Source organism: Lagenorhynchus albirostris, chromosome 11, assembly GCF_949774975.1.
Source record: "Lagenorhynchus albirostris chromosome 11, mLagAlb1.1, whole genome shotgun sequence".
Classification (NCBI taxonomy): Eukaryota; Metazoa; Chordata; class Mammalia; order Artiodactyla; family Delphinidae; genus Lagenorhynchus; species Lagenorhynchus albirostris.
Window position 1 is genome coordinate 38,058,008 of NC_083105.1, and position 14,631 is coordinate 38,072,638.

Genomic DNA, 14,631 nt, shown 5'->3' on the forward strand with positions numbered 1-14,631 from the left:
TAACATTTACTTGAGTAATGTAGCAATGAGGAATTCTCTTGGCTGAAAGTAGCAGAAAATCCAACTTCAGTGGCTGAAACAAATAGACTGTTTTTCTTCATTACAATTAGTTGAGAGTAGGCAGCTGCTCACAGGGATTCAGGAGCTCCAAGTGATCAGAGCTGATGTCTATGTGTTTCCCTGGCCTTTCTCTTGCAGTTACAGGTTGCTACTACAGCTGATACTATCCACAATCAGGATGAGAAATAGAGGTGGGGAAACAGACAGTGTTTATACCAAAACAGCAACACTTTCATAGAAGCCTCTCATCTACTTCCAGTTGAATTCTCGCTGGACAGAACTGGGTCATGTGGCCAGGCAGTGCTGGGAGGAGGGAGTGGAAAATGGGGGTGGGGTAAGGTGAGCCTAAGTAGTGTTTGCCTCACGCAGCGACTTTAAAGAACATCAAAATACAAGAGTCAACACAGCTATCTGCAAGAGCGGAAGACAGAACAATCAGAATCTAGTTTTGAACTCAAAGTTTTTTCCACACTTCTCACCAAGCAGCTAAATTCTAAAGGCATTGTTCCAATCAAATCTCAGACACGCATATAATAGTAATAATAGAAATATAGCAGCTATTATAATAAAAGTATAAGAATAACAGGTTATGGTTCATGAAGCCACATACTTTGTCTTCTTTGGCTGACTCTTGAAGGTAGCATTTTACATAGTAGAAAACTAAGGTGCACAGATAGTAGGTCCCTTAAAGTCACATAGAAAAGGAGTAAAGGGCAAGAAACTGATGATATAGATTTGTCATCCCTTTCCTACATCTCTGTACCAATCAGGGTTTTCAAGATCAAGAAGAATGATTCAGTGTAAAGTTTATATTGTGATATTGTCTACATAGTCTATGATAAATGAGAGCTAAGAAGCAAGAATCCTCTTGCATTTGAATTTTAGCTGTTTGTTTTAACTCTAACTGGGAATTCTGTTGTAAATTTGGTCCACAAGAGAAGCTTTTATGACATTTGTACTTGATATTCTCCCAGTGACAAACTTTCCATCCAGAAAAGATAGGCTATCTGCTTTTTAATATAAAGAAAAGTAAAATTTAAACTATTCACTTAAAATATTTTAAAACACTCCTTCTATAATGAACATTAACACTAATTCAAAGTTTTAGAAACAGCCAATATATTTTTTTTCATATTTTGGCCCAGGTGCCTAACCTACTGACTAGAATAGCTTGTAAGTAAATATTAGTTGAATGAATGAATAAATGGATCTTTTTGAACCAACTCACCACAATTCCACTGCCTTTATTGAATTGATCTGTATTTGTAAATTTTCAATAGCTTAGAATAGCTTCTAAATATACAAAATGCTATTGAATTTGTGGGATTTATTCAAGGTTAGGAAATTATTGACTAAGATGTAAACTAAAACTCTATACAAGAGTTTTTATAAGTTATTTGACTTTCACTAGGAATTAAACCCATAATATCCAATAGAATGTGCTTAGAAATGCTGTAGGTAAGGTTGCCAGACATTTGGGGACCCAAAAGATTCAGAGGACCATAAGCCCCATGCACTGTCCCTTGAAGAAGCTCATACAACCATTTTCTGTTTTCCCTTCAGAAACTTTATCAGGGTATCTGGGAAATACTTTAGCTTTCCATAACACCTTTCTTCAAAATTTTATACTTTTACAATTGTCCTTGAAAAGTAAGATAGGCAGGGATAGGTTTTGCCTCTTAGGAAGTAAAAAGCTAAGAAACGTTCCTAAGATGACATAGCTAATGGAAGTAGAATTAATATCTCCAAGTTTTGACTTGACTCTATAACTAGACCATGACCTTTTTAGCTCACTTTTGAAAACCAAGTATCAGAATCTATTGTATTTTATAGGAAAAAAGACTGACGATAACACTGGATTTATTTCACTTAATCTTAGTATGTTATAACCAGAAAAGAGGATTGAAATGCTATTTCACTTTCATTTGGAGTTGGTGCATTTGTTGGTTTCAGAATCATATTGTTGATTGGCAGCCACCACTTGTATAGGTGGTAGACACCATATAAAACCCAGAAACTTTTATGCAAAATATAAGTACTTGTGACATCTGCACATCTGTTTCAACACATGCTGCCAAAATAGTGGTGGTCCGATGTTGTCTCAATATAAGAAAACCTGATGTGGTTAAAAGAGGAAACATTTGGGAGGCAACTGGATATCAATTTCTGTACCAAATTGGCCACTAACTAGCTGTGCAGTTGTGGTTTTGTTATCATCTCCATGGCTGTTTTCTTGTGTGTAGAATGCCTGAATCACAAGTTGTGAGAATTAAATGAACTCATAAATATAAAACGCTTAGCACTACTCTTGGCCTACAGCAAGTCCTTGTTAAATGTGCACCAGAATCATATTTGACTCCAAAAATTATTTACTGAACATTTACGAGACCCTTCTCTCAGTGCGATACAAGTGTTGTTTTATAGCTCACTAATTATTACACATCAAAAGAAAATATATAGCTTGATTCATTAGTTCAGGGTTTTACAATCTCAGCATCATTGACATTTTGGCAGATAATTCATTATTGTGGGGAGCTGCCTTGAGCATTGTAGGGTGTTTAGCAGCATCCCGGCTACTGGGCATGTCGACTACTAGATGCCAGCAGCACCATCCCTCTCCCCATTTGTGACAACCCAAAATGTCTCCAGACATTGCCCAGTGTCTCCTGGAGGCAGGGGCAAAATTCCCCTAGTTGAGAACTACAGTCTTTGATCAGTTCTTTCTAAAAGTGTTCATAGACTCCTAGTCCTAGAGGATTCTTCCTCAAAGATCCCAGGGTCAAATACATTGGGAAACATTAAATAATAATGATAATAGTAGTGATAATAACTAATTTTTTATGCACTTACTACATCCTACAAACTGTTCTTATCTTATTGAATCTTCACAACAGACCTAGAAGTTAATTGATGCCTTAAGCACATTTTTCAAATGCAAAAATTGAGCCCCAGAGAAATGAAGTAACTGACAAAAATCATACAATTAATAAGTGGCCCAGGGTTTGTTTCCAAGTCATCTCCAGAGCCTGTGCAATTATCTATATATAGTACTACTTCTTGCATAGCACGTTTTTAAGTTCACAGTTCAAATTGGGGTGTTAAGGATAATTATTCTTAATTTGTATTTGCTTTATCTCAGGCTCTTACAAAATTAGTTTTTCTTCTGTGCTTCAGTTTTCCTCATTTTTATTTTTTATTGAAGTATAATTGACATATATTAGTTTCAGATGTACAACATAGCAATTTAATATTTGTATACCTTGTGAAATAATCACTACAGTAAGTCTAGTTTAAATCCATAACCATGAATAGTTACAATTTTTTTTCCTTGTGATTAGAACTTTTATGATTTACTCTCTTAGTAACTTTCAAATATGCAATACAGTATTATTAACTGTAGTCACCATGCTGTCCACTGTATTCCCATGACTTATTTTGTAACTGAAGTTTGTACCTTTTTGCCCACTCCCAACTCCCCTCTCTGGCAACCACCAATCCATTTTCTGTATCTATGAGCTTGGTTTTATTTGTTTGTTTGTTTTGTTTTTTTTAGATTCCACGTATAAGTGAGATCATGTGGTATTTATCTTTCTCTGTCTGACTTATTTCACTTCGCGTAATGCCTCCAAGATCCATCTACATTGTTATGAGTAACAAGATTTTACTCTTTTTTTTTTTTTTGGCTGACTAGTATACCATTGCATGTATATACCATATCTTCTTTATCTATTTATCCACTGATGTCCACTTAGGTTGTTTCCATACCTTGGCTCCCCTAAATAATGCTGCAGTGAACATGGGTGTGCATATATCTTTTCAAATTAGTGTTTTCATTTTCTTTGGATAAATACCCAGAAGTGAAATTACTGGATCATATGGTAGTTCTATTTTTAATTTTTTGAGGAACCTCCATAATGCTTTCCATAGTGGTGCACTAATTTACAACAGCACCAACAGTACATGAGGGTTTCCTTTTCTCCACATCCTCTCCAACACTTATTTCTTGTCTTTTTGGTAATAGCCATTCTGACAGGTATGAGGTGATATCTCATTATGGTTTTGATTTGCATCCCGTGATGGTTAGTGATGTTGAGCATATTTCCATGTGCCTCTTGGCCATCTGTATGTCTTCTCTGGAAAAATATTCAGATCCTCTACCCATTTTTATATTGGATTGTTTCATTTTTGTTTTTGCTGTTGGATGAGTTTTTCATATATTTTGGATATTAACCTCTTATCAGATATATGATTTGCAGATGTTTTCACCCATTGAGTAGGCCGCTTTTTCATTTTGTTGATGATTTCCCTTGCTGTGTAGAAGCTTTTTAACTTGATGTAGACCCATTTGTTTATTTTTGCTTTTGTTGTCTTTGCTTTTAGAGTCAGATCCAAAAAATAATCTTTAAGATTGATATCAAGGATCTACCACCTATGTTTTCTTCTAGGAGTTTTATGGTTTCAGGTCTAACATTCAAGTGTTTAATCCATTTTGAATTAATTTTTGTGTATGGTCCAAGATAATAGTTTAGTTTAATTCTTTGGCATGTGGCTGTCCAGTTTTCTCAACACCATTTATTGGAGAGACTGTCCTTTCCCTATTGTGTATTCTTGCTTCCTTTGTCATAAGTTAATTGACCATACATGTATGGGTTTATTTTTGGGCTCTCCATTCTGTCCTATTGATCTATGTGTCTGTTTTTATACCAATATGGTTTTTATACCATATGGTTTTGATTACTACAGCTTTGTAATATAGTTGGAAAACAAGGAGTGTGATGCCTCCAGCTTTGTTCTCCTTTTTCAAGATTGCTTTGTCTATTCAGGTCTTTTGTGGTTCCATATAAATTTTAGGATTGTGTTCTATTTCTGTGAAATATGCCGTTGGAATTTTGTTAAGAATTGCATTGAATCTGTAGATTGTTCTAGGTGACATGGTCATTTTAACAATATTAATTCTTCCAGTCCATGAGTACAGAATATCTTTTCATTTATTTGTGTCTTCAGTTTCTTTCATCGACATCTTATTAGTTTTCAGTGTACAGGCCTTTCACCTCCTTGGTTAAAAAAAGTAGTTTTTGTTTTAATCAATTGATGACAACCATTCCTCCTCCCCCAATTATTTGCTACATGATTGTCCTCATAAACATCCTTGGATGCAAACAAACACATCACTCCTCTGGAAAAGATGACCGCAATGACTCCAGACAAACTCAGTTGGCCAGGAGCCAAGGAGGGAGAAATTTACTCTGCTTGGGGAAGGCAGAGAATGTTTAACAGAGAAGACAATATTTGAATTAAGCCTTTAATGATTGTGTTAAACTTAGATAAATAAGAGTCTTCCTGATGGAAGGGCATTCCAAACAGAACATACAGCATGTGCAAAAGCCTGGGCAACTAAGAGGGTACGATATGTTTGGGTAATGCTCAGGGAGGAGAAAAGGAAGTAGGAAAACAAGACGAAAGAGGAGGCTGTACTCTGCATTATTTTCACTAGCTTGACTTTTGTAAGAATTTGACTTTGCAACCTTTACTGTAAGGGCAGCAGACAGCCAAGAGCACAGCAGCATTATGGTCAGGTAGGTACTTGATGTTGATAACTAAAGTCTATAGTGTTTTGGTGATAGAGAGACCCAATTAAGACACTATTTCCGTGCTTCGAGCAACAGATAATAAATAAGTTAGGATGGAGCAAACGGGTCAGATTTGAGAGAGTTTATTAACAAGAGAAACAGGCAAACAGGCTGGAGAAAATCCTCCTCTTAAATGGGCTGTAAGAGCAAGTAAGTGGCATTTATTTGTGGAAGGACCATTTCTGTGAAACAAAACGATACACTTTCAAGGAAATAACATGGAAACATGTTTAGCAGTTATTTTGGTAACCTAAAGAATTTGCATGAACAGGTCCCAGTTCCACAAAATGGTCTTCTGGAAACTTGCTCTCTTCCTGTTCAGATTTCCCACAGAAACTGAATACCCCAGTTATTTAGTGGAAACATAAGGATTAAAGGTGGATCCTCAGTAGTGCTCCTACTTTTCTGCTCCAGACCACTTTGTCTTTCTCCTCCTAAATATGCTACCTGGGAAAGATGAATCAGCATTAGTGGAGATTCAACCAAATATATTTGAGACATGAGCCAATAAAAAATGTTGGGAAATCAGTCCCAGACATTCAATGAATGGTTGTTGAATGGATGAATTAATCAAATTTTGAATTCACCTTAATAATTTTTGACTTAAGCATATAAAATAAGATCAATAGAAAGGAAAAAATCTTCAATTAAAATTCTCCTGTTTCATCTTTTACTGATGTGGCTAATGGGTCACTCCTGAAAAATACTCCAGCATAATACCAAATGGACTTTTACCCCTGTGCCTTATGCAATAGATATTTACAAATTTATTATTTAAATCTTCAAAATGAGCATATAATCAAGCATATTTAATCGTGTTATTTTTTCAAAATATCCTCTTCAAACTATCCTTTAAAAGTCATCCTCTATACTTCAGTTTATTTAAAATTGAGCAATTTATTTTACTACTGATTTCCTAACCCCCCCATCCCTGGTAGTTTAAAGGAAAAACAGTTTTTCTGTTATGTTTCAACAATTTGTATAGTTGTGTCTAGAATCATAATTAGTAATGATACCTGCTGTCTAAGGAGTACCTGTTCTGGATGGCGTTTTGAAAGTATTCTTTCAAAGAAAAATAACCATACTGGCCGGGACAACCCCCATCTTCTTGAGGTGCATTGGGCAAGCCGGCGGTGCTGGGGAGGGGAGATGTTGCGGTCGCTGTTAGTGACCCTGTGGCGCGTCTCTGTGGGACCGGGAACTTAAAAATAGCCAGAATGGCAGAAAATGGTGATAATGAAAAAATGGCTGCTCTGGAGGCCAAAATCTGTCATCAAATCGAGCATTATTTTGGTGACTTCAATTTTCCACGCGACAAATTTTTAAAGGAACAGATCAAACTGGGTGAAGGTTGCGTACCTTTGGAGATAATGATAAAATTTAATAGGTTAAACCGTCTAACGACAGACTTTAATGTAATAGTAGAAGCATTGAGCAAATCAAAGGCAGAACTCATGCAAATAAGTGAAGCAGAACTCATGGAAATAAGTGAAGATAAACTAAAATTAGAAGATCTCCAAGCAAACCCTTCCCTGAAGTGACTGATGAGTATAAAACTGATGTAAAAAACAGATCTGTTTATATTAAAGGCTTCCCAATTGATGCAACCCTTGATGACATAAAAGAATGGTTGGAAGATAAAGGTCAGGTACTAAATATTAAGATGAGAAGAACATTGCACAAAGTATTTAAGGGATCAATATTTGCTGTATTTGATACCATTGAATCTGCTAAGGCGTTTGTTGAGACCCCTGGCCAGAAGTACAAAGACACAGACCTGCTAATACTTTTCAAGGATGATTACTTTACAGAGAAAAATGAAGAAAGAAAGCAAAATAAAATAGAAGCTAAATTATGAGCTAAACACGAGCAAGAAGAAAAACAAAAGTTAGCAGAAAATGCTGAAATGAAATCTCTAGAAGATTGGCTGCTTGCTGAAATTCTTGGGGGACTTAGATGATCAGATGTGTAGAGAAGATTTGCATGTCCTTTTCTCAAATCATGGTGAAATAAAATGGATAGACTTTGTCAGAGGAGCCAAAGAGGAAATAATTCTGTTTAAAGAAAAAGCTATGGAAAGCAAAAGACGCGAATAATGGTAACCTACAATTAAGGAACAAAGAGGTCACCTGGGAAGTTCTAGAAAGAGATGTGGAAAAAGAAGCATTGAAAAAAATAGAAGATCAACAAGAATCCCTAAACAAATAGAAGTCAAAAGGTCGCAGGTTTAAAGGAAAAGGAAAGGGAAATAAAGCTGCCCAGATTGGGTCTGCTAAAGGAAAAGTACAGTTTCAGGGCAAGAAAACTAAATTTGATAGTGATGATGAACATGATGAAAATGGTGCATCTAGACCAGTAAAAAGAGCAAGAGAAGAAACAGACAAAGAACCTTCATCTAAACAACAGAAAACAGGGCTTCCCTGGTGGCGCAGTGGTTGAGAGTCTGCCTACCGATGCAGGGGTCACGGGTTCGTGTCCCGGTCTGGGAAGATCCCACATGCCGCGGAGCGGCTGGGCCCGTGAGCCATGGCCGCTGAGCCTGCGCGTCCGGAGCCTGTGCTCCGCAACGGGAGAGGCCACAACAGTGAGAGGCCCGCGTACCGCAAAAAAATAATAATAATAATAATACAACAGAAAACAGAAAATGGTGCCAAAAACCAGTAATTTAGTAAACATTTTTTATTCATTTTAATTAGATTTTAAGCTGCTTTTGTCTTTGGAGGCTTTTAAACAGGAAACCGAATTAGGTCCACTTCAATGTCTACCTGTAAGAAAGGAAAATTTTTTTGTTGTTTAACTTGTCTTTTTGTTGTTATCCAAACGAGTATGTTTTTATGTATAATTCTGTTTGTGTTCTTTCAGATTATTCAAATATCAAAAGAAACATTCTTTCACTAAATTGCCTTTGTAATTTGAGAATGTGTTAGTACAAAGTAATAAACTGTATACTGCATAAAAAAAAAAGAAACAACCATACTAAATAAATATTCTTTACCCATTTTTCAGATGGGCAAAAAGAGCATCAAAGTGGTAAAGTAGTTCAACCAAGACCTCATAGTTCCCCAATTGTATTATAAGGCTCAAATGTAGGTCCGTTAGTCAGCAAAACCTGTATGCTTTCTATGACATCATTCTGGGTCCAGATTTTACCCCCCATTTTTTCTATTTCATCTGAATGTTAACATGAACCCATAGTTGATATGTTGTTCTGTATTACTAATTCCAAGAATCTCTTACTTTACTTGTCTTTGCTCCTGAATCTCTATAGTTATGAATTATGAATGTGTATCAGTAACACATTCCAACTGGCATACCTTCCAACATTCAAGGAAAAGATATTGTAATCCCAGCTCTGTGGAATATTAACTTAGAAAACTATTTTTAAAGTGTTACCTAGATTCAGGAAATAACTATATACATTATTTTTATTACGTATTTGAGAGATAGAACTATAAATAATGGTAAAAATTTTTACCAACAGCGGTTTTTATAAAACCAAATATAAAAGCTTTATTACTTGATAAACATGGATAGCCAAATTAAAAAGTGAATAAAAGTGATTGCCCTCTCTTCTCTGCCCTAACCACCACCTGCCCGCTCCCCCCCCACAAAAAAAAATAGGAGGGATTTTTGGTCCAAATCATCAGGATAATTGATTCAAAGCTATTTCACTTTGTGATAGGGAACTTCTGTCTTACAATGAAAACTTATTGTCCTATCTGCAATGAAAGAATTGATATTCTTAATGTTCTTACACGTTCTTTTTTTATGTGAACATTTTAGGTGTATCAATATATGCATGAAACGATAACTGTTAATGGCTGTCCTGAATTCCGTGCCAGGGCCACAGCAAAGGTAAGACTTGAGTAACTTTAAAAATATACTTAACCCCAGTGATCTAGTAATTGATTGTGCGCGTGTGTGTTTCAGGTATTCTCGTGTGTACACTGTAAGAGAATTTAGACATCAGTGGCAGCCCAGAGTCTAGAACCAGTACTACTTCCCAGGTAAAAATCCTAATGGAAAATTGAACGTTTCTGCTGCTTCTGTAGCTTAAGAAAGGAGAATGATTTCATTAAACTCACTGAATGTTCATTTGGCACAAGCAAATCTGCTGGTTCATTGTATAAATACTTCTTGGTTTTCTGACACATTCCTCTGATCCAAAAGAACCTGTTCCCTATTCAACGCATGAAGATTTGTACAAGTCTAAAAGTTTGACTCAAGCTAGACATGACGAGAACTCACCTGATACCCACTGATGCAGGATTCTTCCATATACTCAGCAGAGGAGCTGAATGAATATGATGTTGACCTAAAGGGAAGGTCTGTTACCTGTTTTGGTAGTGACCACATTTGCTCTTGAAAAACTCAAATCCAGAGATTGCAGAGACCTTCCGAATGAAAATGTTACAGCAGTAGGATCATGAAATTATCTGGGAAACAGACCATAGGAAATAATAGTTTTAAACTAAAATCACTAATGCAGTTCTTACTTTACAAGTACAGAAATGTTATAATAGATACACATTTGCTTTTTAAAAGCTTTTCTCTTTCTAATATGTGTAAGAAATAAGAACTGCTGAAAATAATCAGAATTTTCCATTTAATTCTTTTGTGTTACATCACCGCTTGTTTGGTTTCTCTCCTGATTTTTTCAGTTTTCATTCTGTAACTGAACACTATAGATTTGTGATTTTTTTGTTTTTTGATTTTTTTAACCCAGGCAAAAAGAGGGTATTATTATCATTACATCATGCTTTGCTTGTACTGAAGTGGAACACACACAGAAAAATGATCCCTACATGGTTTAATTAAGGGGAAAGTGAATTATGTAGTGTTTTACCATTCTCATTTCTTATTCATGTAGAACAGCAGGATAGCAGCATAATGTTGCAATAGCACAATATTTTCTGGTTGTTTCTGGGCTGTCTGCATTGCATCCATGTCAGCCATTAAAATCTATGCATGACAGCAAGGTTTGCATGAGCAAATGCATGTAGCTAAAAGCAAGCCATTATTTCCATATCATTCACTATCTTTCACTAAATGCAGACAGTAGCATAATGCTAAATTGATGTGATAATGCTGTGTGTGGAAAAGAATGTACAGTCGTTGGGAATCAATATTTTCACAGTGTTGAGTAAATCACTTTATAGTAGGTATCCAACCAACTGTGGTTAAGGCAGTTTACCAGAGGTGGAAAATAAGAAGCAGGCAGAAGAATCTTTTCTTGATAGAAACTGTTTAAATCTTCTCTATGGAGGGGAGGGGGGTGAAAACTAATGGTAAGTTGTTTCCTTCAACTTATTTTTTAAATTAATATATATGAATTTTAAAATAAAGTTATATCCATATCAAATGATATTTTGTACATCTAGGTATAAAACCATGGAGTGCTCATTTTGCCTACATTACTGCAGTAGTTGAAATATTAATGTAAAATATAGGGGAAAAAACCTGTGCCAGATAAGAGGACCTCTCATAATAATATGGAATATTGATATGAAATAATTATAATCTGTTTGAATCTATTATTTTCTTTTAGCTTTTTTTTCTTTTAGGCATTTTCAATTAAAAAAGAAAAAGAAACTAAATTTTCTAAGCCAGTGGTTTGGCAATAGCAAAATTCTAGATGTATTCACCAGTACATATACATATTAAGTGCTCATCAGTGTATTGAATACATTTATGTGCAAACACCAAGTTAGACCGTGTGTCATACAAAGAAGTGGAAGCCACGATCTTGGCCCTTCGGGTGCCCATGGTCAACATATATACAATATATACAGTAATTATAGTTTATGTACCATATGTAGGTATTATATGTACCAAAGCTATTTGGAGTCCAAGAGTAGGAAGATTTGCATCTAACCAAGGTTAGTGGGAAAGATGTTTATGAGGAAGGGAAATTTTTATCATAATGGGTAAGGTCTAGAAAGGTGGAAATATCAATAGTTGGGCTGAGCTTTACCAAAGAAAGGAATTATAAAGGACATCTAAATGAAGAAAGCCCCCTCCCTTTCGTGTTCTTTCTTTCACAGGAGAATGCTATAAAATAGGAGGAGTTGCCAGATCTACACACTGCAAGTCATGTGATGAGCCTTATTTCCCTCGTTTTTATCACCAAATGACCATCTTTTCTTTCAGGCAACAGTTGCAGCTTTTGCAGCTAGTGAAGGCCATTCCCACCCTCGGGTAGTCGAGCTGCCAAAAACGGATGAAGGCCTTGGTTTTAATGTGATGGGAGGAAAGGAGCAAAATTCCCCCATTTATATCTCTCGCATCATTCCTGGAGGGGTGGCCGAAAGACACGGAGGCCTCAAGCGAGGAGACCAGCTACTATCAGTGAATGGAGTGGTACGTTCATAACATAATCAGAGGTTTTTCTCTCTAAGCACATTCTTGTTTTTCCCCTGCTGTTACTAAAGTCAATGTTGAAATCCTAGAACAAATCTTAATTTTGTGTCCAAACAGCTTCCTCAGCATTGATGGATATTAAGCCTACAAAAGCAGCAATTTTATAGTTTTGATGTCTCATTTTGTCTTATTCAGGGATGATAAGTAGGACCTAGTGGGAAAATCATCCCAAGATATTATCCCAACTAGTAGAATTTCCCCCATATAATACTATAATTGAATTAATATTTAAAAGAACATAATTTCAAGTCACTTTTATTGAGTTATTATGAGCAAATATACACATTTAAAAAATGAAGCTAAAACTTCTCACTCTATATATTTTTCATTTTCATTAAAGAGGAAGAATAATTTTAATATGTGTAATAATAACACACATGGGAAAGGCTAAAGCACAGATAATTCTGTAAGCCGGGTATACAGCTAGAGTATAACAAAAATAGATCAGCCTCTTTCCTGGAAAAGTTTGATTATATTATCTATTCATCATATTTATTTTAGTTTTCACATGAAGTTAAAACTAAGAACATACATTTTTTTCATAACCTCATATTCTTTGGATGCCATTACCTCCACATGTAATAACGAGTTGTTAATGAAATGGCTTCATGTGAAATGAATAATTTTTCCCCATAACTTCTACTTAAATAAAAAAATTAACCTTAAAGCATAAATTTCAGAAGTATAGATAGGAACATATCAAAGCTTACTTTTCTGTTCACCTAGGATCTGTCTTCTAAGAACTTAAGATTTTAAAAAATAAATTAGATTTGGGTTATTTGTGGCCATACTGATTTCTGCTAAGGACGTAATATCCAAAATAAATGAATTTGGAATGTGATATTTTGTTGGTAACTATGGAGTAAATTCTTCTATTTATATCTTGCATTTTTTTTTAGCCTGATTAGTAGCTTTATAGGACCCCAAATCATTCATTCAACTCCACTGATCCCTGCTGTACATCAGAATCATCAGTCCATGAATATTTTATTTCCCTTAAGCATTCCAATTCTAAAATTACCATTTCATTTACTTTTTTCTATGCAACAATGCTTTGAGATGAGCTTTTTATTGACTTTTAGATAACTGTGACTTTTCAAAGCATGTTTCAACTGATAATTTTATAGTCAAGCTTTCTAGGAGAGGGCTCTAGAGCTAGGTCATGCAATTATGTCACAGAGTAATCTGTGCCTCAGTGTATGAAAGTACAATTTCTCTGAATATATTGGGTAGATCAAAAGAGAGTATAGATTTTAAAACATGAGAAGTACAAAAAAAGAACCAAAACTATATTAATAGTAAGTGTATATATATATATAAAGGAACAGTAAATATATATCAAATCAATTTAATATGAGTTGACTTTAAGCTATCTGTCAAAAGGGCTAAAGAGCCTTTGTTTAACCCAAACATTTGCAGAGAACCCAGCTGCTGCCATTTCATAACCACTCATCCATTCCTTGCAATGACCATGTGACTTTATCTGGGAGTCTGCGGGAGCAGTTGGAGCAATGAAATCAGACACATCAGGCTCTACCACTCAATATCCATATTTTTATGGATTAATATCCCCTAAACCTGAATTTTCTAATCTGAGTAAGGGGAGTAGTGACTAATTTGAAGGGCTCTGATGAAAATTAAAATGAGGCAAAATGTCTGTTGAGAGCTATCCTGTGATAATTTGGTTATACACACCTTTGATAGGTAAGTGTGGTTACTGCAGAATGTTGAAAAGGGTTAGCAGTCCCCCTATGATATTGCTATTGCCAGCTATAAGTTTTAAAGCAAATTCTGCTACACATATAGTCATATTTTAGCAAACATTTACTAGCAAATAGGCATTAATAGACTCATACAACCTCTTCCATAAGTTTGATGATATCCTAGTTCTCTGCCTATTCAGATATTCCAGTCATTACCTTGAAAAAAAGGTTTACTTGAGGCAGATGAAACAACGTTCCAGAGCCAGGATTTTGTTATCTTTATATTCAGCATCAAACAACCAGAAATTCTACTAGAGTGACAGTTGGAAATAAGAAGCTTTAGTGTTCAACTTAGGCCACTGATCCTTCGGTACAGGCTGTGGGCCTCCTTAAGAGTTTTGTAACCTGGTCATGCAAAGGTGGGGGACATCTCCAAAATCTCTAGTATTCCACTTATATTTAAAACCTTTAATTTTGTCGATTAAGTTCTATTTATAATGCTAGTTAATAAGTCACTAATTGTGCCAGTGGGAATCCATTTCTGACATATGTTGCTAATAAAACAAAGCATCAAGATGGGTATAACAAATGCTTTTGTCGTGACCAACCTCTAGAATGTTGCCTTGGTAACACTCTATAATGTTTGCTGACCACCTAGACTGCTTTAAGCTTCTAAGTTTGGAGTTTAAAACATGGTACATCTATATAATCAAACTATACATTATAAACTACCTATTTTAAAGTACTTAAAAGTAAGTTATATACATTTTAACAGTACTAATATTTATCAGATATTCATCAAAACGTAGTTTTCCTTC

At 35.3% G+C, this 14,631-nt stretch overlaps 1 protein-coding gene and 1 pseudogene across 4 annotated transcripts in view; both read left to right on the forward strand.

Moving 5' to 3' along the window:
* LIN7A (lin-7 homolog A, crumbs cell polarity complex component) overlaps window positions 1-14,631 on the forward strand; it is a 134,534-nt gene that overhangs the window by 81,461 nt on the left and 38,442 nt on the right. For all 4 annotated transcript variants that reach the window (XM_060165119.1, XM_060165117.1, XM_060165118.1 and 1 more), the window contains 2 exons: window positions 9,474-9,545; window positions 11,841-12,050. In XM_060165119.1, the coding sequence (XP_060021102.1) occupies window positions 9,474-9,545; window positions 11,841-12,050 (282 nt within the window). The remainder of the gene's footprint in view (window positions 1-9,473; window positions 9,546-11,840; window positions 12,051-14,631) is intronic.
* LOC132529197 (lupus La protein homolog) lies at window positions 6,803-8,971 on the forward strand (annotated as a pseudogene).